The sequence below is a fragment of the Pungitius pungitius genome, chromosome 1, assembly GCF_949316345.1.
Source record: "Pungitius pungitius chromosome 1, fPunPun2.1, whole genome shotgun sequence".
Lineage (NCBI taxonomy): Eukaryota > Metazoa > Chordata > Actinopteri > Perciformes > Gasterosteidae > Pungitius > Pungitius pungitius.
Window position 1 is genome coordinate 33,294,534 of NC_084900.1, and position 22,427 is coordinate 33,316,960.

General features: G+C 44.5%; 1 protein-coding gene across 2 annotated transcripts in view; it reads left to right on the plus strand.

The window, feature by feature from the left end:
- Positions 1-16,098: 16,098 nt before the first annotated feature.
- LOC119222769 (teashirt homolog 2) overlaps positions 16,099-22,427 on the plus strand; it is a 31,701-nt gene continuing 25,372 nt past the window's right edge. Inside the window, exons 1-2 of one of the 2 annotated variants that reach the window (XM_037479632.2) lie at positions 16,099-16,713; positions 16,811-17,014. In XM_037479632.2, coding sequence (XP_037335529.2) covers positions 16,975-17,014 — 40 coding nt within the window. In that variant the 5' untranslated portion in view covers positions 16,099-16,713; positions 16,811-16,974. Of the gene's footprint in view, positions 17,015-22,427 lie in introns of both variants that reach the window. The other variant, XM_037479633.2, reaches the window with a different exon arrangement.

The window sequence follows — 22,427 nt, forward strand, 5'->3', positions numbered from 1 at the left end:
TTTACTTGGTGTTTCCAGTAAAACCTCAGCTCGCATCCGATGAAGTTCGACCGATCTCGCTCAAAGCGCTAACCAGCCCGGCCTGCAGAGTAAGGCCCGTTAGCTCATATGTGGTTGCTTTCCGACGCAGAGAAAGTGGGAGGCAGCCTTTGCCACGAGAGAGAGAGAGAGAGCGCGTTGAACAAAAAAATGTCCAGTAGCGTTAACGCAAACAAAACGTGGCGCAGGCCCTTCCCACAGCCCGTGTCCCGGTACAGTCCATTCAGAGCGTTGAGGACTGTCTTGCACAAGAAATGTTTCATTCAAGTCATACTAGTTTCTGTTTTTAACAGGGCATCAGCGACCACGAGCACAATGGGAGCGGATGGTGATAGCCAGGACCGAAAAACTGAATTTAGATTTTCTCTCGGATTTGACACTCATGCAGAATAAGAGACAAGGAGGCAAGAAATGGTAATCTGCAAGAAAACCCTTAAAAGAATCAATTTGGCAAGGTGTCTGAGATGTGACTTTATCCGGCACTGTGATTCCGACTGTCTCCCGTTAGAGTGGGATGACTGTCTTTCTTCCTCGCTGACAGGCAGACCCGGGCCAAATTGACAGTTCTTTAAAGCGCCTGACAGAAAGCCGCATTAATTAAGTCATTGCTGGACTTTAATTGTGTTAAGAAGTTGAAAAAAAAAAAATCTAATATGAGAAAAGGTTACCAAGTCCTCCGTGGTGTCAGATTTTCTACTTCCTATGAATATTAATGTGCCTAATGAAGACAATCTCCGCTTCATCTCCCCCCATTGTTCTGTATTCAGGTGCCAAGCTTTCACAGCCATTGATTTGTTGTTAAAGAACAAATATGTCACGGGAGAAAATGACTGCCACGTCTTTTATCTTAAATTTATCAAGAAAAACGCCTCTCCTTTCAGCCGAGGTGCGGATTTATTTTTGTTATTCGAAAAAGATTTTTAGCTGAGTGAGTGTCAGGCAAAAGTTGTCAAGGTGTGTTTGGGTGTTAATTAGACGTGATGAGCCAATTTTGCTCCTCTGCTGGGAACGGCAAAGACAAAAGGAAAACTCGAATGTCGGGGAGGACAACAAATACACACGCAGCCAGCAAATCACACCTTTGTCTTTAGCCACAGGCGTACAATTATTTAGCTTTTAGCATTTAGTACTCGAGCACGTCCATTCAAACCGATATTTGTTTGCAAGGACGAAACCACGTTGAATGCCATCGGGGCGGAAAAACCGTAAACACATCCGAAGGATCGGAGGGCTGCTGAGGTGCGACATGAAAGTCATGAGATGAGATTTTTATGATGGCGGGTTACAAGTTCTTTGTGCCTGCCACACAGGCCTCGGGGAGGGGGGGGGACACCAAGCACTCCCCCAAAACTTCAATATTAACTGGGCGTCATGATTTGCCAGGCGCACATTGAAGAGACGGGGGATTCAGATGAACCTCTCTGCGATAAGACGACCTGAGTCGCTGGTGAAAGATGAGCTATGGCTATTCCTGGAGAACGAAGGGCTCGGCCTCGCCACGGGGCAAAACCCTGAATAGCCCGGGTTGGAATTACTTGAAAAGAGGGATTGGCTGATGCTCTTGGCACTTGTCATTGAAGGAGTGTCTTTCGCTTTCACGACGCCATTGATCTCCATCTGAGGGAAACCGTACAAAAGGACCTCGTGTATTTGCGAATCCTTTTGTGAAAATGGAAAGAACAGGGGTGTAAGACAGTGTCGTAAAATGCATTTTGTAATACCTCATCCAGATTTACGTTTTTTTTTTTTTTTTTTTTTACATTCGGGGGGAAAAAAAACCTGGCTTGCAACGCGGCCCCGGTGCATGTTTTTCTCTCCAAGTGTCCTCGTCTTGGGTGTCTGCTGGAGGAGAGAGAAGCCGCCGTGGCTAATTTATGTTGCGGGTCGGGTGTACACAAAGTGTGAAGGATGGGGGACTCTGCACATGCGGACGTCCCTTTATTGCATCTGACAGAGACGGCTTTCTTCCTGATGTCATCCCTCTGTGCATGTGGGAGTCAATGAAGTTCACGTCGTTTCCCACCAGACGAGACTCTCAAGCAGACACACACACACACACACACACATGCAAAGAATCAGTGAAGGCTGTACTGAGATCAAGTCTCAGACTTCATCAATTTAATGCTTCCTTCAAGGGGAACTGTGGTTTTGTGACTTTAAAAAGTGCATCGCAATTACAAGCCAAGATAATGTTATTCAGTAAATGTGATTAATGTGTGAGTATTCCCAAAACTTTTAACCTTAAGAATGCATGTACGGTGCTTTTTACGGTCACTTTAATCATCAATCCTTGCTAAGTAATAATTGATGGATTTTTTTATTTGATCACTTCAGTGTTTGGGGATAAAACAGCGGGAAAATAGCTCTGTTTTTTTAATTATGATGAGCTGATATTATTATTCTATAACTCAAACTCCATAGTTATTTTTGCGTATCATTCATGTGGATGGAAAAAAGAGATTGTGTGCTTCAACGCCCCTCCCTGTAACAATTTATGTTACTTGAAGCAGATTTCTCAAATGTAACTCTGCAGGGGAACGGTCTTGCTCAGATTTACTTTAGTTCCCATTTGCTTTGCGCCAGTCTTGCTTTTATTTATGGTGGAAGTTTAACTTTTGGCTTTCTGCTTCAACAATTGCAACAATTTGAAGTTTTTACATTCATCACATGTGTGGCGATCATTTTAAATCAACCACTTACATTTCATTTATATACATATGTTCCGTACTAATATGATTTTGGTTTTATCGTAATGATTTGTATTGCTTTTTGTTATTGGCTACACTGACCCAAATAGACAGAAGAACAAATGAAGAGGAGCATCAGAGTGAAAGTAATGAAACGTCTTTCAACAACACTTTGTCTCTGTTCTTTTGGCCAAGTCTGCGATACCTATTAACATTCCCTTTAAATTATTCATTCTGATGGATAAAACACCTCCAGAATTAATTGCATGCGAGCCACCCAACCCCCTTAAATCAGTTGAAGAGGCTGAAATTCACAGCGTGCACTCGTTAAATGTATAATTTTCTTCCGCTGGACTTTTAAATATTGAGCCGAATGTAATAATAATAACTTATAGGTAAATACGATAAAATAGATAGGCTGCTGATTAATGGGCATAGCATAAAAAATTCTCTCTTCATCCGCCCCCCCCCACCCCCCCACCCCCCTAATGCCCCTTGGGGAGAAAGAAAGAAAGAAAAAGATAGACATCCTTCTGATATGAAACTTTCCTATCATTTGTATATTCTGTTTCATGGACACAACTTCAGAGCAAATGAGCACCACACGTCTGGCGCACTCATGTGAATTACATCACATTCCCAACCTTGTACCATCCACTGTGCAGGCGACATTCACTGTTATGTATTAACCATTAAGGCTGTCAATATATGCACTGTTAATTGTCATACTTCTTTAGTAAGAAAGAAGCTTTGCGGGTTTCGCAGTGGCCGGAGGTTTTCTCAGTTGTTAGTTTGTAGATAATGTGAAACGTGATTTAATCCACTAACCCCCCCATTCACATTTCATTTGATATGAATCATTCCCTTCACTGTTGACCTGCTGAACTGTCGGAGGGCAGTGGAGAGAAATAGATGATACATTTGTGCTTTACATCCAATGATGAAGTGTGCAGGAAACTGAAGTATTGACGCGGCACACAGACATAAAAGCAGAATGATGGCTCCTCCTAAACCGATGTTAGTGTCAGTATTGACGTGCTTGGACAGAGACTTCTCTGAAATTCAAACTCGGGGGCGAAATAAACTGATAAAGAAAACAACAGCCGTGCCGTGAGCCGAGTGAGAAAGGGAGCAATTTTTGTTTTTTTGTTAAAAGCACACGGTGCAGTAGCCCATCCGGGAAGATGAGTGCGCCCGGCTATTTATTACGGTGCTGCTGAATGCAACGCCAGCTCAAAAGGCTTCAAATCATTGGGGAGATTGTTAGGCTTCTGTGAAAATTACGGAAATGCAGGGGAAATGGACGAGCAACACTTCATAACAATTAATCAGGGGCCGCTGATTAATAAAGTTCATTTTTTATTCTCGATGATTCAGGGGATTATCAAAAGGACACTGTCCTTGTCATTTTGATTAACAAACCCGTCCTCGCTCTGGAAGAGGACGCGCTGAAGGGGGACGCTTTCTTTTGCCCATAAAATAAATATTGAATGAGAATATTAACTCGTTAACCTTGACAAGTATTTGTAATTTTCATAAGGGGGTAAACTAGCATATTCAGCACAAAAACTGCTGTGGGGGTTTGAGAAAAGGCACCGGAAGAGAGACGGGGGGAGGGGGGAGAGGGGGGACAACAACACACAACAAATTAGGGAGAATGAGGAATGCTACTGCATGAATCCTGTCATTTTTATGGGCTGCAATGATTAATTTGTTTGTTCAAATCCTCAATTAAGCCAGAAGGAACTGGCAGAAAAGGAAAGCAGTGCAGTGGCGCTCCCCCCCCCCCCCCCCCCCCCCCAAAAAAAGGAGATATAGCCCTAGCTGATCTCAGGTCATCAGGCTGCTCTGCAGACAGCTCACACAGCCTGGAGCAGAGGTGCGGCGTACGTCCTGCAGATTCATTTCAAACGGCACGGGAAAAAAAAAAATGCAAATCCAAATGTTTCGTCTGCCCTCCCGATAAATCATTCTGCCTTTTCATTTCATTTGTCCAGGTCGCCTTGTCAAGGGTAATGCCCTTAAAATGTCAATTGTCGGAAAGAGCATGCATTGCATTAGACATAAAGTACAGTTCCCCCACACACACAAGAAAACAGCAGTCAGTCGCGGCGCAGAAAGAAATCAAATATGGAGCTCGCACTTCCCTTTTCCCTGGAGGCCCTGTGCACTTATTATTCGTCAGAGTGACAGATGTTTTTCAAATGACGGTGTCTCATGTGTGCTGAACTTCTACCAAAGCCCCAACGTGAGAGACTGTGGAACATTATACACCATCTGATGGCGGAAACCTCCACGGACCGAATCCCCGTGCTGCGAGGCTGCCTGCGTGGACGTCTCAACAACAGAGGAGGAGGTTGTTAGGGCAACACCTCACCGACCTGGACCCCGGCTGGCAGGTATGCAGCGGCAGCAACACTCTGGATCCAAAGTGCTTAAACCGCAACCTGAGAGCTGCAGAACCGCTCGTGTTTTAATTTACATGTGCTTCACTTGAGGACGACACAGAGAGAAGTTACTATTTTTGTTCCACTGCATTTATGTCGGCAGCACATTGCAAAACCTGCATTATCCGTGTGGAACATCCCACTTAAAGCTCACAGCAAGTGAAGCTGCATCGCAGCCTCTTAGCTGACCCACTGATGTGTGTACTAAGTGTTTGGCCTGTGCCTTTCTGTCTGACACCGTGCATTTAGAGTCAAGTACAGCAATGTGTTCATTTTACACCTTTATTAGACTGCTTCCATGCCCGGCTCAGTTGAGCATTCGTTTCCCTCTACAACAGTCTAGTAGGATGGAGATTGAAACCAAAGAATGGCCTGTTTCTGTTCTACATACACTGCAAATTGACCAAGCGAAATCGCAACTTTTGGTATTGTGTTTACGACCATTGTATGATTTTTTTAATGAAATCACAGTGTGTTTTCCGGACCACTGGGTACTTTTAATAGCGTCGGCCAGCTTTCGCTTTCCAATTCAAGGTGTCCTCTATGTGCCGTATGCATATCCAGAGCAGCAGCATTGACTAGAGCCAGCACTTGTGAAGCGAAAATGCTTATTAGTCAAACAGTCCCCATCGGAATAATGCCACGGTCAGCCAGTGGTGAGGGATAGCTCCGTGCCGATGACACTCTGGAGCCTATTCTGTAGGGGATCTGCTTTGGAACAGCGCGCACAAACATGATGTATGGACACACAAGCAGAGGAGCATCATGGGACCACACAATGGAAGAGCTACCGGATGAGTTGCCGGGTGCAAAAGCAGTGCTTGTATGGAATATGCTCTTCAGAACAATGACAGCCTGTTCTAGTTTCTGTTTAACTACCCATGTGCCCCTTCAACCTTGATCGAAAAAACTGTTTGCAAGAATGAAGCAGACAAAGATGAACATGGAAAGGTTGTCCGTAATGTTAAAGACAACAACCCGCAAAAGAATCCCTATAATCCTAACAACAACACCGAAACAGACACGCTATTCATATGAATATAAATGGTGGTTAATGGCTTACACACCAACTGCCCAGGAACATCCTCGAAATTTCTTCTTCCATTATATGTTTTTAGTTTAGTTTCATATTTGGACACACACTGTATACTGTATATGTCCGCATGACATTGATTGTTAGAAATAAAACACATATGAGAGCAGAAGTCAAGAAAACATGGGCCGATATACAAAAAGACCATAAATGACAATAAGAAACACAGAAAATGAGCAGAAGAGCTGAACTGAGTCGGCCTACTATGGTGCGTAGGAGAAAGCACGATGAAGAACTAATAAGACATCACGACTTTTGATGATAATTGACCCAACGATAAGATCCGTCCCCCGATGCTGCTCCGTCAAGCTGTCGGAGTTACCTCGGGGGCCTCACTGTCACTGAATAGTATTGCTGCAAAAACAAAAGAAGAGATGAGAAAAGAGAAGAAACAGACAAAGGGGTCAACCATGTGGATGCAACCAGGATTTCTTGAGTAGTAGAAAACAAGTTGTAAAGATGAAGATAGAAGCTAAAGCTACGGATCACAGTGTAAAAGTGAACCGCCACAATGTGATCGAGACAAAAAAAAGAAAAGGAAAGTGAGCAACAGGGTTGGTCTTTACTCCCTGTTACAATCATTGAAAAGCAAAAGCAGCAGCACGTGTACACATTTTGTATACGTGTAGCTGGTCAATGCTAACTAATGAAGCGCTTACTCACTCCGCTAATGTCAGCCCCGCAGGTATTTTTACATAGACGTGCAAGGTTTTAGAGCCTTGATCTACTTTCAACCTCCCTGGGTGACACGTTTAATCAACCTTTGACCGTGTAAACCGGAGAACCAGCCTGAAGAAGAAGAAAATCTTTAGCGATTGCCGGTTTGCCTGTCTGATGCTACGCTACGACCTGAAGTGATGTTTTTTTGGTTCTAAAAAGGATGACGCAGATATTCATCCTATATTATTGAGATCTGCATTTCTTGTTTTAAGATAAGACAAGATATACTAAAATTTGTGCAAAATTACATAGTTTTAAATGTTGGTGTGACTGGTCCTTAACAGAGTTATATTTAGTCTGACTTTCATTGCCAGGGCCCTTCAAGTTTAATACAAAGAGCTTTGTGAAAGCGCCATATATTTATGTGGAACATTTGCTGCGTACGAGGAAGAGGAAAATCAATTTCCCGCCCCCTCTGGATAATTGATCGTTTTTTTCTGAGTGTACTAGAACGATGACAAGCCAGGCTGATCATATTTTGAATGGTTGTAAAGCAGCCGACGCCTGTCTGTCGCTCTGTCCGACTTCCCTGTGTGCCCTCCTATTTTGAGCATCTAAACCACTAAACAGTTCCCCTTATGTAAAAAAAAAAGAGTATTTCACTTTCTTTACGACAACTATAAACTTATGGTCATGTGTAAAAAAACATATCAAACATTAAGCGGGGGACAGGGTTGTGTTCTTTACTGATTTAATTCCTCATCTCCACTTAACAGTCTCTAAGACACGCAGTCATCAGCCACTAAACCTTCTCAAAATAAATCCAATCCCATAAATCTACCTCTGAAGGAATCTGATACTTTAAAAAAAAAAGTGACAGTGACTGACCTTGAGATTTATTTTTGTCACACCAGAAACTGTCTCCCTCAGCAACGAGAGATGTGCCTGTCCAGATGGTTTTGTGTGGCATCGTCTTGCTAATTGTCAGTGATGCCATCAAAGGGATGGAGCAGACCTGACAACTTGGCTGATGAGCAATAAGATGAGTATGAGGGGGGAAATTAGAGCCAAAAACACGTGACAGATATTTTGTGCCGCCTACCTTATGCTTTTAAGCACTTTAAATAATTTGGCTTCCTTTGTTTCCTGCATTTGTTGTAGTCTTGAATAGAGAAGAAAAGAACGCTATTATTATTAAGCCGGGGGTTCAAAATAGTCATGTTATAACGATGTTATGAACATCTCTGAGAATATAATGATGCCTCCATAAGAGCACGCTGTATTGCATAGGCCTCGGTTAACTCTGTCCGTGGTTATAACATCCGGAAGCTGTCACGCATCCTGAATTCACTTTAAAGTTGAAAGGGCTGCAGCACAGAAGCGCAGCGGTGCGTCCCCGGTGACTGTAAAACATGCAAGACAAAACATATGACACAGGGGATGATCCTGACCTGAGAATGACATGTGCTAAAGTACATTATAGTCATTGCCGGGATAAAGGTCACATTGACTCCTGTTATAAATTGGACAGGACAGCTCCAGCATACATGGAGTGTCAAGTGTGAGGGGGTCTGAAAGAAAATCCCTGCGATGGTTTGGGACACACACACACACACACACAGACACAGTCGGGCGGATGAATAAAAGTGACTACGTCTCGCTCTCACTTGTGGTTAGCACACTTAATCATCACATTAAAGGAGAAGTCCGCGCTAAGTTCATAATACAACGGCAATGCGGTGGTGTGTTTTTCTGCTAGTGCTTATCAAAATACTGCAGGGAGTCCGGATGCACGTTAAAGTTCAGGGGTTCATTATTGCTGCACTGTTTTCACACTTAATGACTAAATTCACACTCAACTATTCTGTTGCTCAAGCAAATATGTATTTACATATTCATCCGAGGCATAATGGTCTTTTGACTAAGAATACCCTGCCTGGAACGGCAATAAGAGCAGGAGCAGACTTCTGCTTCGAGTTACAAAGGGAAGCAACTTGAAAGGAAATAAGCAAATGAATGCAATGCCTCATTAGGCGGGCTTTATTTGACCGTAGCCAATTAGAGAGCATCTGTAATTTAAAACAGTCAACCTAAAAAAAGACCCCGACGAAGAACACGTTTCTCTCGTGAGACCGAATCCTTTGCCAAATGATCTTTTCTTATTTTTCTATTTTTTACCCGTGTCATTATTTGAACGAATAACACACACAGAGGACACTTGGAAACGTGCACATCGTCAGGCCGGCAGTTGAGTTTGAATAGTTGAGACGAAAGAGGGATTTCACAGAGGTCAAGGTCGCGCGCTGATGCCACCCCCCCCCCCTCCCCCCGTCTCTCGGCTCACTGTGCTGACTTGTTTTTTTTGTTGTTTTTTTTGCCGTGGCCTTGTTGATCAATATCTCTCCGAATCAGCCGACCCGCTGAGGCGCGCGCAGGGGGGGGGGGGGGGCGTTTACCGCAACGACCCAGAGGTGCACCTCGCAGTCAGGCCGAGACGGACAGCTGTTGTTTGCCAATGAATCACGAACGGCTGGCAGATTAGCGCGGCACTCCTCTCGAGCAGTTACTGAAGTATTGAAAAGAAGAAGAAGAAGGAGAAGAAGAAGAAGAAGGAGAAGAAGAAGATGGAGAAGAAGAAGAAGGAGAAGAAGAAGACTCGGAGGCTCGTGGTGGGCGATCCGCATCAGAAGATGTGACCGAAAAAAAAACAAGATTCCGGCTGCTTGCTTTGCTGGGGGATGCTCGTGAAAAATAGTAACACCTGTATTGCTTATACTGGTTGTTAAGCATTGAAAATAAAATTTTGTGCAATATGCATAACCAAATGCTGGAATAATGAGCCATCTGTATGTGTGGTCCCTTCCTTGGAGGTGCCGAGAACGGCACCATCTGCGATGCATCTACCAGCTGTTTGCCTTCTTATTACATGTTTATTAAAAGCTGAAGTTGTCCCCTTCAAGAAGAGTAAAAGAGCGCATGGGTGGCAATGTTGGTTATCTGATTGCCTCCGCCTCCATTAAAAACAGTCTTGAACTCCGTTCCTGGTCCTATAAAAAATACAGTAACTGCTTCAACAGAACAGAGGGAGGGCTAATTAAATACTCCTTCTTTTTCATCAGCAAGCTCGCAGGAAATTAAGAGAACAAACACGAGATTGACTGGCAGCAAAGCGACAAACATGAAAGAGGATGAATGAATCTAATCCACCAGGACTGAAAATAAACAAATAAATGATGTCACTTACCCCACCTTCACTTAGCCCCTTGGGTTTGTATTTCAGAAATCCCTCAGCAGGGTTTACGCATCTTTTCTAGTTGCATTGTTTTCAATTTTCAAAACCTATTAGCGAGATATCGATCGACCACAATTGAGCATTTGTGCACAGCAGGCAACCTACATCCCTCAAGTCAGAATCAGATCACATCTCCCATAATTGAGGGTGGCAGAACTGCAGACCACCCTCTGCAACTGTCAACAAATTTCAGAAGCTCAAACTAAGATGCGTCGGGGAAGCATCCTGCGCCGGAGTGATGGACACCGAGAAGGAGAACTGGAAATGTCCATCAGCGTCCTCAGCCATGTGCTGAACAAGACAGGTCAGGTCTGAACAGACACTGACAAACCCAGGGTGGACACACTGTCGACGCGGACTAAAGCAATAGCAAGGGACAAGTGACAGGCTGCTCTGATGCCTCACTTAACTGCAGGCACACGCGCGCGGGAGGGCAAGAAGAGAACAGCGCACGTCGGGCCGGAGGACGCCCACGTGCACGCCCGCGTCCGTATGGGCCTCGCACCCGTAAAAAGAGATGAAAGAGACTTCGGAAGCGGTGTTTAGCCTGATGGGGGGGGGGGGGGTTAAAAAAAGTCAAAACGCTGAAGACGGCAACTGTGCGTTAAATGTCTTTGAAGGGAATCCAAGTGCAGAACGTCGTCTAAAACAGCAAATTGATATTTCTGAGGTCAGTGTGTTCACTCTGCTCAATGCTCAATAAAACAAACAAAATGCCATCTATTCCTGTATAAACAATTACCTGCCATAGATTGTAACCTTATTGGATCGAGTGAAATGTTTGAAATAAATCATTACAGGCGCCGACAGCGCATTTATCTTCACTCCTGCCTTAATGCTCCATGCACAACACAGTGGACGAAGTCACTCAAGGATGTGTGTGTTTTGTGTGGGTGGGTTTTTTGTGTTTTTTTTTTACCTCAGCCGGGCCCCAGCGTGCCTCAGTATGTGTGCTTGTAGGACCACCGTTGCGTGTGTCAATCCTCCTGTGGAGCCATGTTCTCAAAGCTCTTCATTTTGAAACCAAGCATGAATAATTAAACCATTTCACAAGGCTGCTTTAACGATATATTACATGAGAGGAAATAGGTCAAGCAGCAATGTTAGAAGGATTGTTTGCTCGGGTGTTATTGGGTTAAAAAAGACAGGGAACAGTACTCGTCTCCCTTCATGCTCCACATACTGTACTTACTCTGCAGAATGACTGACAGCTGCGGATTCGCAGTCATTTTCCTCTTCACATGACTAAAGGTTACATCTGGGTCATGTTGCTGTTCTGCGCCAGTTAAACGTCAATTTTAACCCAAACACTGGAGGGGATGCTCACCAATAGACAGGAAAAGCCCAAAATGATATTAGTTGTCTCCTTTAAAAAAAAATGTAAAAAGAATTGTCATGAGCTCATTTTTGACATGCGAATATTAACAAAATAAATGATCAGAAGTGTGTTTGCCTATTTGACAGAAACATCGACTGGCTGTACATTCATTATTTCCCTAATCAGTCAGTTCAAGCGCATCGTATGTGGAGAGCATCATGGGAATTTTAGATGATTACGAGTTACACGAAGCATATGGTCTACTTTAACATCCATCACTTTGATATTGACGATTCTGGCCGAATTGGCCAAGAACAAAGACATTATTTCTAAATTGTGTCCACCGGCTAACTTTGTCCGTCCATCGGTTTGTGCTGATGGCGTAGTGGGATGTTGACAAAATGGTCTCCGCCCATGTAGGACGGATACATGTTCACATACATCAATGAGTTTGTCTTGGACAGATGAATCATTGGAGAAATGGACCCACAGAGACCTGTCCTCTCTCCCCAGGTGCTTTACCTTTTTTTCCTAGGGAAACTCCTAATATATATTTTGTATACAGCACAAATCATTTGCATCATCTTTAGAAATGATTTGAGCTCATTCGTTGCAACTTTGAGCCCGTCATTATTACCACGGGGGAAATTTGCTTCAGTCGTCAGTCTCAAATTGGAGAAATTTCCAGAGATCCCAGACCTTTAACATCACCAGGCATTATTCTTACAGCATGACTCATCGTAAGGTCCCTATCCTATCCCTTTGCGTAGGGGCCCTCAATACACATAGCCTGCATGCTTTGTTTTTCAGTGTAGTCCCCAAAATAATGGTGGTATGAGGTATTAAAACCTTCCAAAATTAGGTATTAACAGTGCGACAATATCAATAAGGTGATTGTCTCTACACTATAAAATTGCTTTTTTTTAAAAACTTCTGACTGATGTGAAAAAAAATCACAAAACCAAAAATCAGGAGCGTTGCTCCTACACGGGACGGGACCCCGCGCCGCTGTGTGCACAAACCACGATCCCCCTTTGACGTCTTTGCTCTGCTGAGACAATCGCACGTGAATTTAATCTTGACGCTGTCGTCAAAAACTCGACAACCAAGGCATCGTTTCAAGATGTGTTTTAAGCGATGTTTACATCTGTTTATGTGATCACTGATTACTACCATCAGTGTTTCATGTGATTTGTTATTCCTCATCCTTGAAGCAAGATCGTATTAGGCTTGCATCATTATATCATTACAGTCCTGCTCTGGGATTTTTTTTATTTTTTTTATTTTTACCTGCTTGTCAATCAACTGGAAACTTCTGTTTCATTTTAGACAGCCTCTGAATAAGTAATGGCTCTTTGTTTTTACCTTTGGTAAGTTTTCACAAGAATCACATGAATTACTCCTTAAAACCAAGCAGCTGCTTTGACTGTATGCATATGTTGTTGTTCCGCTTTGAGAATCGTGAAACCAGACTTCAAACACGGGGCTGTCCGTTGCGATGAAATTCCATATTTGGATTAAACGCAGGTTTGGATTTCCTCAACCGTCCCGCTTGAATCATGGGCATTATAAGTCCTCGTCGTCGGTCGCAAAACACTGGAAACGTGCTTCGGTCGGGAGTCCCGACTTGGGCCCCAAACGGAGGATAAAAACCTAGAGCTTGTCTGAGCTTGGACGTGATGTGGGCAGCTCTGTGAGGAGTGAGGCGTGTTCGTGTTCCACTCGTCAGATGTTTGCTGGAGCCTTTTTCACGCCTTTCACATGCATGCGAAATATTTACTATTTCACGCTGGATAATGTTTGCTTGGCAAACCTGTGTGTTTGTAGTTATCATTTGGACGTTGTTTCCAGAATAACAGTTGCCCGTAAACCTTGTTTGCCCGACAACAGGGAGACGATGGACAACCACGAAAGGAGACTTCATTTTCTTATTTTTATAGATTTCTTCCACACGTTGCGCTTGGACTTTCGAGAGAACGGTTTGAATACTTGAACTGTGTGAACTCGGATCTCACCAATTAGATGCTTCTGAAATGCTAAAGAGAGAGAGAGAGAGGGGACAGACCACAAATGTCAGAGATGGAGAAAAAGGAAATAAAACAGCTTGATTGCAGAATCGTCCTCTTTCTCATTGCATTAGCTGAGACCAAAGTAGGAAGGAGTCCAAGATCATTTCGTATTAAACAGATTACTTCACTAAGCGCATGAATCTGAATCACTGAAACGTTAAGGAATTCCATATGGTTTATTCTTTTTCTCTGTGCACATTTTGTCATGGAGAAAAAGTGAGGAAATAAAGTATAAACTCATGTGTATAAACTTGCATTTGTTGGATCAGAAGCACCAGTGGTGCAAAAAGTCAAGAATTTAACGATTAGCATCAATAATATGTGTCATATTTAAATATTGCTCATAAAGGAAACAAGTTGGGACTGATTTCTAAAGGTTCATTAATGAACCTCAATGTTTTGCCATCAAGCTCATTGAAATAGTACTAGAAAAATGCAATAAAGTGATTTTCAATAGTGCGAATCACGTCTCGTGTACACGTCACTCTTTACAGCCGTTGGTTCTGTCCTTCCTGGGCTTCATCATCCCAAGATACGACACAGACTACGTGTCAAAATCGCTTCACAAGCGGTGATCGTTCACCTCTGAACGGTCCGGAGTAATCTGTGAAGACAAATGTTTCTCCCCGCTATGAGGGCGAGAGATTCGAGCGACGGCCGCCGTCAAAAGACACTTTTTGAAAGGCGCTTTCTCGACATTAAATGAAAGGATGATTTCACCAACATTCCAGAAGTGCAACGGGTGACGTCCAAAGAACGTGGAAAATAATTTTCTGAGTCAGTGCTGCATGAAAATCAGGCGTAAATGAGTTTAAAAGCTCAGACAAACATACAGAGAACGACACAAACTGCTTCCCGATTGTGTGAGAAGCCGCTCGGGTTCTGGATGAAATCTGAATTTGTTTTCATCTTCTGTTTAAAAAACGTCATTATCCCATAAGTGATTCATTCTTCTGTCATCGATCAAAGTTCACAAACTTTTAAGTTTTGTTTTCTCTCAGCGTCAAAAGCCTGCGTGTTCGCTCCCTCACAGCAAAGAGAGCCACAAGTGGCTCCAAAAAGAAAGGAGGGGAAAAAAAGGGCACTAGACATGTGTTTGTCACATTTTGTTACAGTGAAAGAACGCACTTGAGTGAAATCTGTGGAAGTCGTGTCCCGGAAAATCTTCGAGCAGCCAGGTATGAGAATTGCAACCGTGTGAGGGAGGAAAAGCTCATCAAGACTTCAGGGATGACAGATCCCACCATCTGCAGGTGGATCAGACGCCGATGCGCCACTGGCGAGGGAAACGTTTTTAAAGGCCGGCGCCAATCAGAAAGTTTTTTTCTTCTTCTTTTTTTCCAGAAGCACTTTGGTGAACAGAAACGTGGGCGAGTCGGCGTGCAGACGCAGGTAGAACCCCAAACGGGTGGCGGCAGAGCGAGGCCTTCTCCCCGGGAGGGAGATGGCGGCAGGCTGGTGGTGGGCGCCGCTGGTGCGACGCCTGTCACAGGAGACACACACACACACACACACCATTCGCGTGCACGCCGGGTGTCAAGAGCCGTCAGACAGGTACGGCCGGAGCTTGATGTGAGCCGTGATCGATGGGCACGGGGGTTCAGGTGGAGTTCACGGGAGGTCTCTGGTATCATTGGCGAAAAAATGAGTGACAAGACACAAAGTAGGGTGATGGAGTATTAGCGGGAAGCCGTTTGTAATGCGGGGCAGGTGCCCGGACCTCTAAGGGGTGTTGTCTCTCTGAAATGAAGTCATCCATCACCTCAACTTCATATTTGATTAGGTCATGAGTAGCTGTTAAACAGATGGAGGCTATTCAATATTGTGCATGCACACTATGGTACAAAAGCGACATGTTATGTCGGTTCCACGCTGGTAAAGAAGTTGAATATTTCATTCATAGTTTCAGGTTTTAGAGCGTACAAATTCAATTTGACCTGAAAGTACTTTCAGATGAATACATTCAAACCCAAATATTCCCTAATTTCAGTGCAGTTCTTGTAATAATCTTCCGGACTATTTGTTCAATAGCTGAGTGGATATTTTTCTTTTAGGTTTTTTGAGTGTTGGTAAGGGAAAAGAAATGACTTGAGGATGTTGTGTTAATCAACCTTAGTTGTGTCCTGGACTCTTTTCAGAGCAAATATGACGATAAGAAAAGTTTGACCTTGTTGTTTGTATTATTGACAGTGGATTGATTAAATATGCGTTTGAATCTCACTGTTTACATTGCAGTGAACTAAAACTAGACGTTACACAAATGTCATCAGATTTACACCCCTGAAACGATGTGTACCGTCGCCTTCCGAGTCCAATGAGACATACCGAAAGTGACTTTATCAAACCATATGGGTTTTCTTTTTTTTCTTTTTTCTTTTTCTTTTTCTTTTTATTAGCAACCCCGGTGTTGGAGACGAGTACCGGATCCGTGCACGTGTTTGTGAAAGCTAAACGTCGACATGAACGTGGTCTCTCCTTCACACAGCAAGGCGCTCTTCCCGTGACCGACTGCAGCGGCTACTTCGTGTTGGAGGAAGTCTTACAAACTTTACTCCTTTCATTCAGCGACCCGGAGTGGAAGCAGCACGAAAAGGATCTTAAAACACACACACTCACACACACATCAAAGAGAAAAGGTGGCGCGAGCGACTAAAGCAGGAAAGCAGCAGAGCGCGCGAGCTCCCGCCGCCGCCTCCTTTTTGCCTGGCCTCTGTTCCTTTAATAAACTCACGGGTTTATCTAGTGTAACAAATGTCTCGCTGCCATCATCAAGTCCAGGCGAGGAGGGAGGAGTTTTTAATGTTCAGTTTGTTCTACGGAATCGATGTCTGCCGGCGTCGCCTCGCTCCTCGCTCGCACCCGCGCGTAAGATCACCGTGTTCCCTCAACATTTGCTTTTAATTTTTTTTTTTTTTTTTTTTAACCAAACGCCGTTTTTTTTTTTAACGCGCATTTCCTTCCGCGTGCGACCCGGCGAAGAGCCGCACGCGCGCTCGGGACGGACTGACACGCGCCGATCAACGTATGTGGCCGCAGTGATGGACCGGAACGGATGGTGAAAGGAGGAGGAGAAGGAGAAAGAGGAGGAGGAGGAGAAGGAAGAAGAAGGTGAAGGAACAAGCGCGACGGAACATTTGTTTCCCCCCCCCCCCACCACCCCCGTTGAAAACGGTTCCTGGCTGGATTTTTTCTTTTTGTTTCATAGTGAGAGAGACCAAACTACTCCGAGAGCCCGAATACAGACCAGCGCGCGCGCGCACGCACCCTCTCTCCCCCTCTCTCTCTCTCTCCCTCTCTGCGTGGACTATCGTACACCGCATTCAGATTCCACCTGGGTGCGTTACTGAACTGCGACTCCGAAAATACACGATGCCGCGGCGGAAGCAGCAGGCGCCCAAACGGGCTGCGGGTAAGCGACTCCTCTATTTGCCTTCTCCTCTTCCTCCAAGAACCTAGAGATAATCATCTGGAATATTTGTGTATCCTCCTTGTTATTATTCTTCTGAATAGCTCCCCTAAAACCACAGCTCCCCCCCCCCCCCTCTCTCTCTCTCTCTCTCTCTCTCAAACTTTTAACGTGTGGGACATCTGCGATGTGACCCCCTCGGTTTGACACCCTCCCAGCAGGTTTTTGAGTAGTTGGTTTAGTATTTAGTAGGTTACAGTTATATAACTATATGTGCATCCTTGTGAAGAGTACGGACACGGCTTTTTTAGTTTTCTTCTTCTCTTCCCTCTCGTGGGCTCGAACCCGGGTTTGGTCCCACAGTTTGGGGCACGGTGCTGATGTCAGAAAGTCAAAGGTTTAAACCCCTAATGGGGGGGGGGGGGGGGTTACAGCATCAACGGCTGTGTATTTAGTCGGAGGTAATTTGAAAAGGACTAATAACACAAATAGGATTTGAAAAAAAAAAACTACCACAAAAGGTGTGTCCAGCGGTTGCTGGTTAATCCCGTGACAGGATCACGTAAGGATCTGTTCATCCATCGGTCAGAAAGTTTAGCTTCCCCTCACAGTTCATAAAACAAGACGGCCCTCCTCGCTGTGTTTGGATTCGACCCCTCTTCAGGGGCACGGAGGGGATGAGAGACGTGGAGCAGATGAACTCTGGGTGAACTCTTCATAATCTTATGGACAAATGGAGAATGGGTTTCTAGTCCTAAACACACACACACACACACACACACACACACACACTCACACAGTCCAACCATGCTCCTGGCAGGGAGAGCCGGGCTCTCTCTCTCTCTCACACACACACACACACACACACACACTCACACACAACGTTTCACCTTTTCCTCTGCAGTGTTATTCGTAAATATCCAGCAGGCCCCGATGTGCGGTTTAGTGTCCGTGTTGAACTGATGATCTGATCTTCTAGTCGATCTTCTAGTCTCACGCCGAGCGGGTCCGTGCGTCCGCTGTCGACTGGTTTCACGTGTTAACGTTTGTGTTTTCTCTTCCTAATGTCGCTCTGGCAGATTTGAACACTCCACAAAACGTTTCTTTCCTTAATCACGGTCCTTGGAAGAGTGCTCAGAATCGACGTTAAACTTGACCTTATTTTCTGTTGTGTTTTGCGACACGAGTCTCGTTCCCTACCAAACTGGCTACCTATGAAAGCCAGATTGATCAATGGTGTTTCGGCGTGTGAGGATGCAAATGACTCGCTCGTGGCGCGTTGAGAAGTTATCGGTCTTTATTACGGCGTCGGATGCAGCGGCCAGATGGCGATTGTCCTCTGCCAATAACGGCTCCTCTTTATACGCGCTTAAAGATACTGAGACCCTTATCAGCCCGGCACACACACACACACACACACACGCACACACACACACACACACAGACACAAAGGCTCTCGTGCAGTGACACACTAAATATTTTTCCCCACGTTTCAGCCTTATTCTTAAAATACAATGTGCCCCCCCCCCCCCCCCCCCCCGCTGCCCCTGGTTTTTATTCAGAGGAACTTTTTGAGAAGACGCCTAAGTGATCCCCTCACACGCTCTCAGCTGCCTCGCCTGTGCTCTGGTAAATGTGTCAGCCCTATGGAGAAATAAGCCTTCCAGAAGAGTTTCTTCATTGTTGAGGTAATTGTCTCCTCTTTGACAGGCACATTCATCAGTGGCTTAATGGTCAATCAAAAGTTGGCAGGCAGAGTGTTTTCATTCTTTCCTATCCACTACATTAGGAATACTTAATCAAAATGTCTCCCGGTAATGGCTGTGAAGAGTTCATGACTGACTGATCCGTTGTCTGTGCCGATAGAAAATTAACAGCTCGGCGCTGGAGAGATGTGGGGCTGCAGATAAACAAATTGTGCATTAATATTTCATCTTCAAGACCTGGGGATGTGCTATCAAGCGGTGGAATATTCCTGGGCTGGTGTTGTCATTTTTCTCGGGTTCCTTTTTTTTTTTTTTTTTTTTCCTCCTGTATTCTTGAAGGCTCTTTGCAGCTGTAACTCATTTCACTTGATGACTTTACTGGGGTTACAGAGAGTGACGACAAATTGATTACCTGGCAGAGCAAGAATGGAGCGAAGAGAGACGCAGGCTGACAGTCATGTTATAATAATATGTTTAATGATGTGTGGAGGGGGGGACAAGAAGAGAGGAGTATTGAAATAAGAACATGGAAGATGCAAAGGAATGGGTTTCTTGTTTTTTTGTTGAGGTAGGGCTCTTAAAGATGCAGTATTCTTCTAGGTGGAAATAGTATTTTGCAAGGTGGTGTATAAAAAAAAAATAAAAAAAAACGCCATTCCCTGTTGAGCATTAATTCAGAGGACATTCGGGGGGGGGGTGTTTGTGATCTCCTCCGGGAGTTGTATTATTAATAGTCATGTTTGTAAAACCCACAGACGTACCATGGGAAGATTTACTTCCTCTTGCATTCATGGTTTGCATGGTAATTTAAAATGCCAATTACTCACCGGCCCAAAACAAGGATGCACTAAACCTTTTCTTTACAACGCGGAGGAAAAGGCGCCGGCGAGACAGACGGCCATCGGGCCACAGATTGCAGGGCGAGATGTGCGTATCAGGTTCATACGCGGCGTAAACCTAAAGCCCTATAAGTGCCCGGGATGCATTTTTGAGTGAAGGGAGCCATATGTTATTTTGCGGCCGTGGGAGTATTTTTTTTTTTTTTTTTACAATAGCTCTGTGCCTCAAACCGTTAGCCCAATTTGCTGTTAACAAGATAAATTGGGAGAACAGACAAAGGCATTAAGTGTTGCGGTGCCAGCTAGTGACTGACAGCAGCTTGTGGGAATTGGCTAGCAGAAATTCCTCCTAAGTGGTTTGTTCAGAAAACATCCTACGATCAAGGCAGATGTTGTTTATCCAGTTTAGGTGGATAAGGGAAGTCCATTTTGAGGGACAAAGGCTGGGAGGGAAAATGGCAGCAAACACAATCATGTCTTGCATACATTTTTTTTAATGCCAGATTTACCGCCCTCTTTGATTTTGTTTGTATGATTACACTTATTTCTTTTGTCTGTAGCCACTATAACAACGTTTTATTTTGTATTTTCTGTGATTTGCTTGAATTCATTTAACCTTTGTTGCACATTGAGAACAAAAAGAGAACAACGCAATACTGTTTTTGTCTTTCGAGCCCACATTTGATCTCTGATAAATCTGATGATTATTTCTTTTTTATTATTTTTGCAATTATGTGCATGAGCGCTCATGAGATCTGATTAGCTGCAGGAAACGAGAGTTCCCATAGGCCGCAGCAGCGCTGGTTTAGTCTCTGTGTAATCACGTTAACGACTGAATTATGAAAATGACCAAATGGAACAATATTGTAAAGACGGATTACCAACGACTGCTTTACCCTTTTTTTTTTTTTTTTTTTTTTCAGCTATTTAAACGTACAGTGGTGAGAGAGTGGAGAGCCGCATGTCACCGTCTACTCCAGAGCTACAAAATGCATGCAAACAATCAGGCAAAGCTCCCTGTGGCCTCCGAAATCTAATCAAGTGATTGTAGCTATTGTTTCAACGCGCCATTTTGATCATTGTGATACTTGAATCGTTATACTGTTTGGGCTCCAGTGAAGCTCTTTTTTTTTTTTCGAGGCTGAAATGGGAATTGGTGCGTGTTCAACAAATCGGAACGATACAATGACAAAAGAGCTGCACTTAAACCCGGATGCTAAAGTTTAGAAGACAATGACTTTTTTCTATGGATTGGATCAAATGTTTAAATTTGATCCAATCCAGCTGTTGCCTTATGAGCACACCAAACCAAATACTTGCACTCTGTTGCACTCGGAGGCGCTCCCCACAGAGACACCCTTTAAGAACTTTCTCCATCATCAGCTAGTTTTCATGCTCCACATTCTTACCGCAGTAGGTGTGATCCCATCGTGTCTCCCCAGTTAGGTGACAGGTGTAGGTCGCTAATAGTCGTCGAAAGGGGGGTGGTGGTGCACCGTCTAGGCGATAAGAACCGAGACTCATGTGGCACATTGATCCCTCTCCTCTGCTTCTCTCTGCGATGATTGGGTCTCGGGGAGCGAGTGGCTGCGCAGCGCTGCGCCCTCACTACGGCAACCGCTCGCTCACCTTGCCTCTTCCCTCTGAGACCTGCGCTAGTTTCCGGGCAAATGACACAATTTGGTATGCCGGCGTCGGGGTGAATTCGCGTGGATAATGTTTCCATGTGATCATCACTGCAGGAAAAAGAGACTATTTCTTGTTATGTTTTTTCTTTTCTTTTTTTCCCTTACTCATTATGTCTGACAATAACTAGAATATTGGGAGGGGTTTATTGCGAGCAGGCTAAAACTCATTATTTCTGCTAGACAACCCAAGTACAAAAGAAATGTTATGGTATTTTGTCCAGGTCCCCGCAGATATCGTGATTTACAGAGGAAAAATCAGGAGGAGACTTTATGGCCCGTGTGGTTCATTTATGTGGATTGGGGGGGGGGGATCCGAACGCAAGGCGAGCTCACAGATACATACAGTAGCACCGCGGGCCTGGTATTGATTACACGCAGGAGGTGTGGCGTGTTTTATATGGCCTGTGGACAAATGCACCGCGCCTCATGTGCTTTGTGTTGTTGTAACGACACACGTTGCCACCATTGTTTATGTCTTTGTAATTCATCATCTGGTGCGCGTCATCTCTTTTTCTTCACGTGCAGAGTCAGGGTGGATCGGAGTGAGGACATCTATCTTTGTAGTTATTGACCTACATGTATGGTGAGTCAGAGGGCATCAACGTTGGTCATAAGGGAGAGGGGGGGGGGGGGGGGGGGGGGGCTTTAAAACAATCACAGCCGGCTCAGGTTAAACCAACCCGAGACGCCTTTTGAACGAAGCTCTGAAGTCCGTCCCGGGTTTTAAACATCAGCTGCCGTCTGATTTTCAGAGGCGTGGAGCAGCCGGGGGTTCATGGATGCTTTGATCAAGAAGCACCTCGGGAGGGTCGTTCAAAGCATCATTTTGCGCCAAACATAAAGGTCATGGTTTTAAATTTTCACGCTTCAAGTTCCGAGCTCCCACCACGCCCTGAACAGGACGTTCCCCTCCAACGCGTCAGCCCCAAAAGAATGGAGAAAACATTCATCTTTTAGTTATTCGCCTTGTACCTTGATTTGCTTCTTATCTAAATCCTTAATGAGCTTCAATTAAGATTTATTATGCAAATTAACCCTCAGCTGCTCCTGACTGCAGGAGCAGGAGCTACGACAACACTGTGCTAATGGTGTGATCTGTAACAATTACAAAGGTAAACCGCCTCCACGAGAGGTCAGCTCGCTGAGCAGCATCAGGTGCCATGTTGGGATATTCGGAAACGTG